The sequence below is a fragment of the Pseudophryne corroboree genome, chromosome 8 (genome assembly GCF_028390025.1).
Source record: "Pseudophryne corroboree isolate aPseCor3 chromosome 8, aPseCor3.hap2, whole genome shotgun sequence".
In the NCBI taxonomy this organism is placed as follows: Eukaryota; Metazoa; Chordata; class Amphibia; order Anura; family Myobatrachidae; genus Pseudophryne; species Pseudophryne corroboree.
Window position 1 is genome coordinate 398689597 of NC_086451.1, and position 13064 is coordinate 398702660.

The following is a 13064-nucleotide window of genomic DNA, read 5'->3' on the forward strand; positions in this document are numbered from 1 at the left end:
TTTTTCTTTTCTTTTTCTTTGCATCATGTGCTGATTGGGGAGGGTTTTTTGGAAGGGACATCCTGCGTGACACTGCAGTGCCACTCCTAGATGGGCCCGGTGTTTGTGTCGGCCACTAGGGTCGCTAATCTTACTCACACAGCTACCTCATTGCGCCTCTTTTTTTCTTTGCGTCATGTGCTGTTTGGGGAGGGTTTTTTGGAAGGGACATCCTGCGTGACACTGCAGTGCCACTCCTAGATGGGCCCGGTGTTTGTGTCGGCCACTAGGGTCGCTAATCTTACTCACACAGTCAGCTACCTCATTGCGCCTCTTTTTTTCTTTGCGTCATGTGCTGTTTGGGGAGGGTTTTTTGGAAGGGCCATCCTGCGTGACACTGCAGTGCCACTCCTAGATGGGCCCGGTGTTTGTGTCGGCCACTAGGGTCGCTAATCTTACTCACACAGCTACCTCATTGCGCCTCTTTTTTTCTTTGCGTCATGTGCTGTTTGGGGAGGGTTTTTTGGAAGGGCCATCCTGCGTGACACTGCAGTGCCACTCCTAGATGGGCCCGGTGTTTGTGTCGGCCACTAGGGTCGCTAATCTTACTCACACAGCTACCTCATTGCGCCTCTTTTTTTCTTTGCGTCATGTGCTGTTTGGGGAGGGTTTTTTGGAAGGGACATCCTGCGTGACACTGCAGTGCCACTCCTAGATGGGCCCGGTGTTTGTGTCGGCCACTAGGGTCGCTTATCTTACTCACACAGCGACCTCGGTGCAAATTTTAGGACTAAAAATAATATTGTGAGGTGTGAGGTATTCAGAATAGACTGAAAATGAGTGTAAATTATGGTTTTTGAGGTTAATAATACTTTGGGATCAAAATGACCCCCAAATTCTATGATTTAAGCTGTTTTTTAGTGTTTTTGGAAAAAAACACCCGAATCCAAAACACACCCGAATCCGACAAAAATAATTCGGTGAGGTTTTGCCAAAACGCGTTCGAACCCAAAACACGGCCGCGGAACCGAACCCAAAACCAAAACACAAAACCCGAAAAATTTCAGGCGCTCATCTCTAATATATTGGCGCATCGCTGTGTGTGTACGGGCGACCAGCCGGCCGCCCGTACACATGCTGCGGCGGCCGGCGGTGATTGACAGCTGAACTGGGCGGGCGTGTGTACACGCCCGCCCAGTTCATGACATCAGTCCCCGACGGATTGGGCAGTGTGTATGCACAGCACACTGCCCGATCCGTCCATAGATATATCTGCAGATCACTTGATCTGCAGATATATCTGTCAGTGTGTACCCACCATTAGAATAGATGGTAAGAATTGCATCTAGCATGGAGAAAAATAGGAAATGTGTTTTGTCAGTGAGGGACAAACAATTTCTAGCAATAAATCTTTAAGACCTGGTTCAGTTATTGTGAGAAAAAAGGGCTATAGAGATATTATTATTATTATTATTATTATTTATTAAGGACAGTTGCCAACTATGGGGGTTAATCAGAGTTGTTTGCAAAGCAAAAATGTTAGCAATTGGGCAAAACCATGCTGCACTGTAGGTGGGGCAGATATAATATGTGAAGAGACTTAGATTTGGGTGGAGTGTGTTCAAACTGAAATCTAAATTGAAGTGTTAAAAATAAAGCAGCCAGTATTTACCCTGTACAGAAACAATATAACCTACCCAAATCTAACTCTCTCTGCACATGTTACATCTGCTCCACCTGCAGTGCACATGGGTGGTCATTCCGAGTTGATCGCAGCCAGCAACTTTTTGCTGCTGGTGCGATCAACTAGTCCACGCCTATGGGGGAGTGTATTTTAGCTTAGCAGGGCTTGCGAACGCTTGTGCAGCCCTGCTAAGCTAAAAAAGTTTGTGTAAAAGAAGACTAGCCCTGGACATACTTACCCTGTGCGACGGCTCCAGCGATACAGGTCCCGGCTTTGACGTCAGACATCCGCCCACCGTTTTTCTGACCACGCCTGCGTTTTCTCCACCACTCCCCGAAAACGGCCGCCAATGGTCTGGTGACGCCCAGGACCGCCTTCTTTCTGTCAATCTTCTTGCGGCCGCCGCTGCGACCGCTTTCTTGGCAATCCGCTTCATAACCCGGCGACCCCTGTCACCTAGCAATGACGCACGTGCGCAGTGCGCACGCTGCACATGTGCATTCTGGACCCGTTCCCACCACAGCGACAAACCGCTGCGTGCAAACGGGTCGGAAAGACCCCCAAGGTTTGCCCAATTGCTAACTTTTTTGCTTTGCTAACAACTCTGAATAACCCCCTAGGTATGTATCTGTCACTGAATAGTTGCACTTGGGTAATGTTCTTTTGATCTCTACAGAAAAAGATGACACTATACATAATCTATTATATATAAATGAAAAACCTGATATTTTTTAAATTGTACTTCATATAATTTAGTGCATATAAATTAATTATCAGCAATTTATTACTTAGTGAGCTAGGTGGGCATTCTGTAAAGAGAAAATATCATATTTTGTATGTGCAAGTTTCTACGTATATGTAATGATTGAGCAAATGCCAGTGGTCGGGATGCCGATGGTCACATGACCGACTGCGGCATCCTGAATTTTAGAATGCCGACAGGGAATGGGGTAACTAATTTACCCCCCTGCCTCCTACCCTAACTCGCCTGGGGTGGCAGCTAGGGCTAAGATAGTGGGGGTGGTGGCTACTGCTAATCACAGAGGGTGGCACCTAGGGCTAAGATTCACGTGGGGGTGGCTATACCCCTGAAGAGCCTAAACCTCATCCCCCCTGGGCCCTAGCCAGCACATCAATACTTATCTTCAGGATGTCGGCGGTCAGGATTCCAGCACGGGGATTTTGAGTGGTGTCGGGATACTGGCATCGGTCATCTGACCGCCGGGATGCTGACCTTATCCCTATGTAATAATGGGTTGATGTTCTTAACCAAATGTTTTCAGTGGCTTTTAAAACTAGAAGACAACTGAGCTCAGATCTTGGCAAATCTACTTGAGCTTTTTTACCAGCTCTTCACATTGCACTAAACAGTATGTCTAAGTTGCATTTTATAATACTTGTTCTGTAATTAAAACCTTAATACTGTATGTCCAATAAATCAGAACCATGTTATCAATCCTCGACTCTGCAAGTCATGTTTTCCTATTTTCTCAATGGGAAAGCATATAGCATTTTATCTACACTTTGCTGCATGAATAAGAATATACTTTATCCTCACTACCTGGCCTGTTGAGCATCTCAAAGGAGAGGCAATGTGTTTTATTACAGCTATCAGCTATCAATGCCAGTGCCATCCTCCTATAAGATTCTGTTTTCCTGCCCAACTTAAGAAGCACATGTGGCTCTATTTATGCCCATAATGAAATGGATCCCGAAAAATATCATATATTGCATAATATCGATGAGATATAATATATATTAATGTTATTTTAGACATTCAGGAAAACTTATCCATCCATTGACATCCTCAAATAAATAGCCCCTCTGCAATCATGGCAAGTGAAGACTGACATATCAGGAATTCACTAGGTCTTCTTCACACTGTGGCCCAGATTTATCAAGCCTTGGAGAGTGATAAATTGCACGGTGATAAAGTACCAACCAATCAGCTCCCGTCATTTTTTTAAACACAGCCTGCTAGGAGCTGGATGGCTGTTACTTTATCGCTGTTCTATTAATCACTCTCCAAGGCTTGATAAATCTTGGCCTATGTATGCTCCAGCAATGACTAGTTTTCCAGTGTCCTCTGGGCACAAGGGGCAGAGTGATGGAGAAGAAGCAGGAGCAGTGAATTCCATTGCTCCCCTCTACCTACCATGAACGTAAGCTTCAGGTCATTTCATCATCTCCTAATAAGTAAAATTGAGAAGTGAACTGGACATGTTTCTGGTCCTCTCTGAATCTCTCCATACTGGTGCATGGGATAGTAATATTGACATTAATTAGGGATACCACTGGAGATATCTGAAAGTTCTGCATGGCAGCCTCTTCACTGAGGCGAAGCTGTGAAAAGCCCTGTTATCACAGTGGCAGAGTGATAAACAGCTTTTCTCTGCTGCATGAATAAACTCTATATTCTCTGCCAAATTACAAGGTCACTTTTTATAACATAGAAAAACAATCATGAGATGAAAGCGTAAATGGTATTAGGAAATGTAAACATTCTCCATGAGCCAAGGCTGTTCATGCAGGAGCCCTCTTATTACGGCTACATTTGTTGATGCACAGAACAAAATGTTAGGATAAAGATACCACATGGGATTATTCATGAAGGTGGACGGACTAAAGTGAATGTAATCTGCTTGTTTCGTATCTGTATTGTAGTATTACTCAGGAACACCCAACTGTGACAATGGAAATCAGTGGAGCTGGAACGCTTCTCCTGGTTCTCTGTGCCACTTGCCTCATGTTCCTCATTATGGCCATTAGACGCAACAAGTGGAAGGACATGCCTCCTGGACCTACTCCGCTTCCTCTCTTGGGAAACATCCTACAGGTGAACATTAAAGAGTTGCCTCAGTCATTATTAAAGGTAAGAAAAATTCCTCTCTTACGAAGCAACGATTATAAAGTCAAGATCAAAATCTGGTTTAAGAGATATGGTATTGATGGCACATAAATGTCCAAACTGGAATTAAACTTGTGACTTCAATAATTATACAGTATCTTGCTGTAGTTCTCCGATATCTTCTACATACCTATTTTGAATGTACTGTACATCTAAGGTATATTTCATTCTACAAATGGCAGTTTCTGAGTATTTTATGGGCAGAATTTACTAATAAGTACGCCCCTTAATGTAATTTCTCTCTCTATTTTGACTCTGTCTCTCACAGTCATAATTCTTTGCTCCTTCTCTCTCTCTCTCTCTCTCTCTCCCACTCTCTCTCTCTCTCTCTCTCTCTCTCTCTCTCTTTCTCCAACTGCTAACAAATTTGCTGCTACAATCAGGTCTGAATTATCCTCTAGGAGTGGTGCACCCTCTGGAAGTATATGTATATTGTTACAGTGCGGGCAACCGGCAAGCATATGCTATATCTGGGAGAGCCAGACCTCATGTGAAAATGTCTGTATATGTATAAATATATATATATATATATATATATATATATATATGTACAGTTTATATATTTATATAGAAGAATATGTATGTAATGTGTATACAGTATATATAAAAAAGGCAAATGCCACGACTCGTCACAAAATCTTCTGAACCATAAGGACTAGGAACTTGACATTTTGGACAGTAGCGTGCTTTTGTGTTGTAGGGGTCAGATGATTATTGGGAATTCCCCCCTCACAGAGCAGAGTTAAGACAGCCCACCCAGCCAGGGCTATAAAGAATACACGGTGTCGGCAATACCAAGTCGCGGAGTGTTGAGGACACAATGCTCTGTTCCTGGACTTGCCAGTGGCAGTTGCACAGCAGTCCATTATTCAAATAGGGGAGTCACATCAACTGCCACCCGTAAACATTGTCAATGTCAAACATTGCTGGGTGTGGCTCCCCTATTTGAATAATAGACTGCTCTGCAACTGCCACTAGCAAGGAAGTCCAGCCTTATGGTTCAGGAGATTTTGTGAAAAGCAGTGGTATTTGCCTGTTATATATATAGATTTCTGATATAAGTACTTAACCAACCAATTTCCAGTCAGGAGAGGATAGTGTCTCAATTATCTGAGGTTAACCTGTCACTTGAACTAAACATTGCCGAACCTCTCAGAGAGCAATAGGAGATATGTTGACTCTTAAATGCATTAAAGGAAAGCTTGATAGTCAGCAACTGCTTATCTGCCATGTAATGAGTACCGACAGCTCTCCCAGTGAACTTAAGTGTTGTGTGAAAATCTTTACCTTTTTGCCTCAAAGGAGGAGCCCCAAGGAGAGTAAGCAGCTAAGCAAGGATACCTAGGGCCCTTTGAAATAGAGTTAGCCTATCCCTGCAAACCTTACATATTTAACATACAGCGGGTGGAGCCTGGTTATCCCAGCACTTACAGCACTGAGCAGGGCAGCATCAGAGGCGGGACAGGGCAGAGAAGGAGGCAGATTATTCTCCTTAGCACCAGCCTTTGACAGTATCAATCTGGGGAAGGCCCGCCCAGAGTTGTAGCCTGACAAAGATTGGCAGTGGTGGGCGGAGCATGTCCTGCTGTAAGTCTAATTGCTGATCTTCTGTGATAAACTAAACAGTTAACTTTAGATATATCCCGTTGTCCAGAAAATAAGACACGGAGACTACAAATTCCCATACAATAAAATCTGTTTATTGTTTTAGAGTGTTCTCTGGGACGGTTTCATGGAGAGGCACTTTGATGCTACCAGTTCTCAACAACATCCTGCCACAAGTGAGCCTATTTTAAAAGCAGTATTACATTTGCTTAAATACCAGCGCTTTTCATCTCTTGGTAATTCTACTTGAAATTCCCTAGCAAAGCACAGGTATTCAGTTAGTATATATAAACATATAGTATATATACCCTGTATATATATATATATATATATAAATATATAGTTTGCTCCGGGGTCTGGCACTCCATAGTAATAAGAACAAAATGCGCCGGTGCCCTCGCTGGTAATAGATAGACAAGCATGGAGGCGCGGCACTCAGCTTCTCAGCAAGTAAAGAGACGGACACGTTTTGCCGATGTCAACGTTTCAATGTGTATTCACATTTTCGTCAGGACAGAGAATAAAACAAAATGACATACCTTTTATAGCCAAACACCATGTGCACTGCAGCCGTGGGGAACGGGACCAAACACCCGCCCCCTGGTCGCCCGATGCTGACGTCATCCGTAGATGACTGTTCAGACGTGATTACCATCACCATAGTTACTAAAAAACAAAGCACATAACACAATGACTGGACTGTGATATATAGGTTCAGGATAATTTTGGAATAAATATTAGTTCAAGCTAATAACGCTAATAAGCGATCATATAATACATAGGTGATGAAAATAAAAAGAGAAAGAACATGAGATAAAAAATGGTAACGGGCAAATTAATGAGAGACATGCATGCTGCCGGTAATGAACTTAGTTATCTTAAAGCCGCATAAGCGATGTTCTCATTCAAACCTCTAGGGCTAATAACATCTAACCGGTGTATCCACTCAGCCTCTCGTCTCAATAGTTTTAACCCCCTGTTGCCACCTCGGATGTCAGCGGGGATCATATCAATCATCCTGTAACGTAAAGTATTTAACTGGTGTTTATATTCTAAAAAATGTCTCGCGACCGGCTGGTCGCTTTTACCAGTAAGAAGGGCAGCTCTGATGGCTGCCCGATGCTGTCCCATCCGAAGTTTGAATTTACAAATGGTTTTGCCAATGTAGCAGAGGCCACAAGGGCATAAGGGCCCTCATTCCGAGTTGTTCGCTCGCAAGGCGATTTTAGCAGAGTTACACACGCTAAGCCGCCGCCTACTGGGAGTGAATCTTAGCTTCTTAAAATTGCGAACGATGTATTCGCAATATTGCGATTAGAAACTACTTAGCAGTTTCAGAGTAGCTTCAGACTTACTCGGCATCTGCGATCAGTTCAGTGCTTGTCGTTCCTGGTTTGACGTCATAAACACACCCAGCGTTCGCCCAGACACTCCTCCGTTTCTCCAGCCACTCCCGCGTTTTTTCCGGAAACGGTAGCGTTTTTATCCACACGCCCATAAAACGCCGTGTTTCCGCCCAGTAACACCCATTTCCTGTCAATCACATTACGATCGCCGGAGCGAAGAAAAAGCCGTGAGTAAAAAACTATCTTCATAGCAAAATTACTTGGCGCAGTCGCAGTGCGAACATTGCGCATGCGTACTAAGCAGAAAAACGCTGCGATGCGAAGAAAATTACCGAGCGAACGACTCGGAATGAGGGCCAATATCTGATAAATTACATAAGTAGAATTACAATTAAAGTAATATCTAATTTTATAAATTTTGCCTGAATGTGGGTGAGAGAATGTGTCACCTGTCAGCATGAATTGGCAGGTGACACAAGTGCATCTGAAACACCCCACTCTATTATTATCCATAAAGGTGGAAAGTACACCTTTTTTTGGAAAATTGGAATTTGTTTTAACAAGGATGTCCCTAAGGTTACGTCCTCTTTTATAACAGGGCATAAGCCGACGCTGGTTAATTGCAATAGCTTCATCATTTTGAACTAGAGGCCACCATTTGTTTGCTGACCTATTAACCATGGCTGAAGAAGAATGATATTTATTGACCCACGGAAATTTAGAGGCCATATTACTACAGTCGCTTGATGAATTATTTAATAATACATTCCTATCTAGAGACATTACTGTATTTTTGGCCTCTTGCAATTTATCATTTTTATACCCTCTAATCAGTAATTTACTAATCAAGATGTCAATTTCTTTCTCAGCTGTGGTCCTATCACTGTTAATACGGTAAATACGAACCATCTGTGAATATGGAAGGCCGTTAATGAGGGGGCGTGGATGGCAACTTTGGGCTTGCAGCAGGGTATTTCTATCTGTGGCCTTTATAAACAAATTGGTAACCAATTTGTCATCGGCTATAGTTAAATTAACATCCAAAAAACTAATGCTTTGTTGGCTACAAGTATAAGTAAATTTTATTGGGCCTTCAGTAGAATTAGGTTGAATCAATACATTCTGCAAGCTTGATATATCATCGTGCCATAAAATAAAAATATCATCTATAAATCTGGTATATAATGCTATTTTAGAAAAAATAACTGGATCTGAGAAAAATAAAGCATATTCAATGGAAAACATAAAAATATTGGCGTACGCAGGGGCCACTGAACTGCCCATTGCGCACCCTTTTACCTGTAAATAAAAATCGTTATTGTACAGAAAAAAATTGTTATATAGTAATAATTCAAACAATGACGCAATCACTTCAATAGCATTACCATCAAAGGTGCTTTTCACAGATAGGAACGATTTAACTGCAGCTATATCCATGTCATGGGGAATAGAGGTATAAAGATTTACTACGTCTACACAGACCATCCAGCTATTAGGGGGAATAGAATGAATATCCTGTAATTTGTTCAAAAAGGAGGTGGTATCTAAGAGGAAAGTAAATTCCTTTTTAATCAAAGGTTGGAGTAAAGAATCTAGAAATACAGCCACCGGCTGAAAAAGAGAACCTCGGGCAGAAACAATAGGTCTGCCGGGAGGGGGGGACATCCCCTTGTGTATTTTCGGTATGGTGTAAAATACCGGAGCCAACGGGAATGGTGGACATAATACCTCTTTAATTTTTTCATGTAGAAAACCTGAGGCAACTGCCTGTTGTAAGATTACTTGCAATTTATCACAACACTGCTTAGTGGGATCTCCAGACAATTTCTGATAAACTTGAGTATCAGATAATTGTCTCATAATCTCAGCATGATAATCGGGGGCATCTTGCAATACAATTGCCCCTCCCTTATCCGCTGGCCTTATAATTAATGATTTATTACGAGAAAGGGATTTTAATGCCTGTCGTTCCCTTACTGTTAAGTTAGGGTGACTATTAGGAGAAGAAGAAATTCCCTGATGAACTTCTAAGTCCAATGTCCGGATAAAAGTTTTTATGGATGCATTATTAGACATAGGGTCAAATGAAGAAGGCGGCTGAAACTGTTTCAACTGTTGTGGAATTGAAAAATGAGATGCTGGAATCTGATCCTTAAAATGTTCACTCAAACGAAGTTTTCTGGAGAGTTCATATTTTTCTATATTCCATTCTAGTTGGTCGAAATCTGAAGTAGGGACGAATGAAAGTCCTTTGCTGAGGAGACTGTATTCTCCATCTGAAAGCTTGTGTGATGACAAATTGAAAATTAGGTCTTTTTGTATAGGGGTGGGCGACCCACTCTTCCTCTTCCTCTCTGTTTGACGCCCTCGTCTCGTGAATCTGCGCTTGCGGTGACAGGAGTTTTCCTGGTTCTTGAACCGCTGCGGACACCTAAAGGGTCACTGCCACTCTGTACTTGGTCACAATCGCTAGTGGAACTACCCGCCTCTTGCGACGAGTCAGTTATCATATATTATATGATCGCTTATTAGCGTTATTAGCTTGAACTAATATTTATTCCAAAATTATCCTGAACCTATATATCACAGTCCAGTCATTGTGTTATGTGCTTTGTTTTTTAGTAACTATGGTGATGGTAATCACGTCTGAACAGTCATCTACGGATGACGTCAGCATCGGGCGACCAGGGGGCGGGTGTTTGGTCCCGTTCCCCACGGCTGCAGTGCACATGGTGTTTGGCTATAAAAGGTATGTCATTTTGTTTTATTCTCTGTCCTGACGAAAATGTGAATACACATTGAAACGTTGACATCGGCAAAACGTGTCCGTCGCTTTACTTGCTGAGAAGCTGAGTGCCGCGCCTCCATGCTTGTCTATATATATATATATATAATATGATAAAGTTTGGCACTATATATATTAGAGATGTGTGGCGGGCACTTTTCGTGTTTTGTGTTTTGGATCTGGATAGGTTTTGCCAAAATAACTCTTTCAGGTTTTGGTTTTGGATCTGGATAATTTTTGGGGGAAAAAACCATAAAAATAGCTAAAATCACAGAATTTGGAGGTAATTTTGATCCTACGGTATTAGTAACCTCAATAACATTCATTTCAACTCATTTCCAGTCTATTCTGAACACCTCACACCTCACAATATTGTTTTTAAGCCTAAAAGTTGCACAGAGGTTTCTGGATGACTAAGCTAAACAACAAAAGTGTGCTGCAGAAACACCTTGCCGATCTAGGAGTATCACTGCAGTGGCAGACAGGATGTCACTTAAAAAAACTAGGCCCCAAAAAGCACATCATGCAAAGAAGTAAAAGAGGTGCAATGAGGTAGCTGTATGACTAAGCTAAGCAACACAAGCAAGTGTGCAGCACAGACACCTGGCCCATCTAGGAGTGGCACTGCTTTGGTAGACAGGATGGCAGATTTAAAAAATAGGCCCCAAACAGCACATCATGCAAAGAAGGAAAAGAGGTGCAATGAGGTAGCTGGATGGCTAAGCTAAGCGACACAAGTGTGTGCCACAAACACCTGGCCCATCTAGGAGTGGCACTGCAGTGGCAGACAGGATGGCACTTAAAAAAACTAGGCCCCAAACAACACATCATGCAAAGAAGTAAAAGAGGTGCAATGAGGTAGCTGTATGACTAAGTTAAGCTGCACAAGTGTGCGGCACAAACACCTAGCCCATCTAGGAGTGGCACTGCAGTGGTAGACAGGATGGCACTTAAATAACTAGGCCCCAAACAGCACATCTTGCAAAGAAGTAAAAGAGGTGCAATGAGGTAGCTGGATGACTAAGCTAAGTGACCCAAGTGTGCGGCACTAACAAATGGCCCATCTAGGAGTGGCATGCAGTGGCTGAATATCGACAGTGGCCCACAATTTTTTGGCCCTCCGACAGCATCTCCTGCACGACCCTGTCATTTCTCAAAAATTCTGCCCCATCAAATTAATTGTATGTGCAAAACATGGGACATGCTGGAATTTGCCCAGATGTAATGCACGCACAATATTAGTGGCATTGTCCGATATCACAAATCCCCAGGAGAGTCTAAGTGGGGTAAGCCATTGTGCGATGATGTCTCTCAGTTTCCGTAAAAGGCTGTCAGCGGTGTGCCTCTTACAGAAACTGGTGATACACAGCGTAGCCTGCCTAGGGACGAGCTGGCATTTGTGAGATACTGCTACTGGTGCAGCTGCTGTTGTAGCTGCGGGAGGCAATACATCTACCCAGTGGGCTGTCACAGTCATGTAGTCCTTAGTTTGCCCTGCTCCACTTGTCCACTTGTCCGTGGTTAAGTGGACACTGGGTACAACCACATTTTTCAGTACACTGAGGTCACTTTTCATAATGTCCCTGTAGAGTCCAGGAATCGCTTTCCTAGTGAAGTGGAATCTAGATGGGACTTGGTACCGGGGCACACTACCTCCATCAATTGTCTAAATCCCACTGCACTAATGGTGCATACCGGACGCATGTCTAACACCAACATAGCTGTCAAGGCCTCAGTTATCCGCTTTGCAACAGGATGACTGCTGTCATATTTCATCTTCCTCGCAAAGGACTGTTGGACAGTCATTTGCTCAGTTGAAGTAGTACAGGTGTTCTTCTTACCAGAGGCGTAGCGTGCAGCCATAGAACCCTGAGCAAGCTCATGTCGCGGCGCTCCCCCACCATATATGCTCAAACACCTTCACCTTCCTCAGACACAGCCCCCATCACCTTCCTCAGCCCCTAGACCCTCATTTTCCTCAGCCACGGCTCCATCACCATCCTCAGCTCCCAGCCCCCTTAACTTTCTCAGCAACAGCCCCCTCACCTTCTTCAGCCACAACCCCCTCACCAACCTCAGCCATCACCTTCCTCAGACCCCAACTCATCACCTTAACTGCAGCAGCAACCTGAATTATGCCAAGTTAGAGCCTATTACACACATTACATCTCAGTAGAACCCCTTATACACATTGCGGCAGGTTGCCCTATATACACACTCTGCCAGGTAGCCCCATATACACATTGTGCTAGGTAGCCCCATATACACACTGTGCCAGGTAGCCCATTATACACATTGTGCTAGGTAGCCCCATATACACACTGCGCCAGGTAGCCCCATAAACTCACTGCATAAGGTAGCCCCATATACACAGTGCACCAGGTAGCCCTATATACACACTGCACCAGGTAGCCCCAAATACACATTGTGCAAGGTAGCCCCATATACACACTGTGCCAGGTATCCCATTATACACATTGTGCTAGGTAGCCCCATATACACACTGCGCCAGGTAGCCAGGAGAGAGCGAGAGTGAGAGTGTAAGTGTGTGTCTCACACTACCTGCAGCTCCAGGACACATCACCCACCGCTCTACTACTCACCCTCCCTGCAACTCCGGGACACGCCACTCTGCTCCTCACGCTTTCTGCAGCTACAGGACCTGCCACTCTGCTCCTCACGCACCCTGCAGCTACGGGACCCGCCGATCTCCTCACGCTCCCTGCAGCTCCGAAACCCTGCCGATCTCCTCATGCT

At 43.7% G+C, this 13064-nt stretch overlaps 1 protein-coding gene across 3 annotated transcripts in view; it reads left to right on the plus strand.

Moving 5' to 3' along the window:
- Positions 1-13064, plus strand: part of LOC134949281 (cytochrome P450 2C23-like) — a 33789-nt gene that overhangs the window by 6231 nt on the left and 14494 nt on the right. For 2 of the 3 annotated variants that reach the window (XM_063937779.1, XM_063937777.1), the window contains exon 2: positions 4328-4535. In XM_063937779.1, coding sequence (XP_063793849.1) covers positions 4356-4535 — 180 coding nt within the window. In that variant the 5' untranslated portion in view covers positions 4328-4355. Of the gene's footprint in view, positions 1-4327; positions 4536-6282; positions 6353-13064 lie in introns of those variants that run through there. The other variant, XM_063937778.1, reaches the window with a different exon arrangement.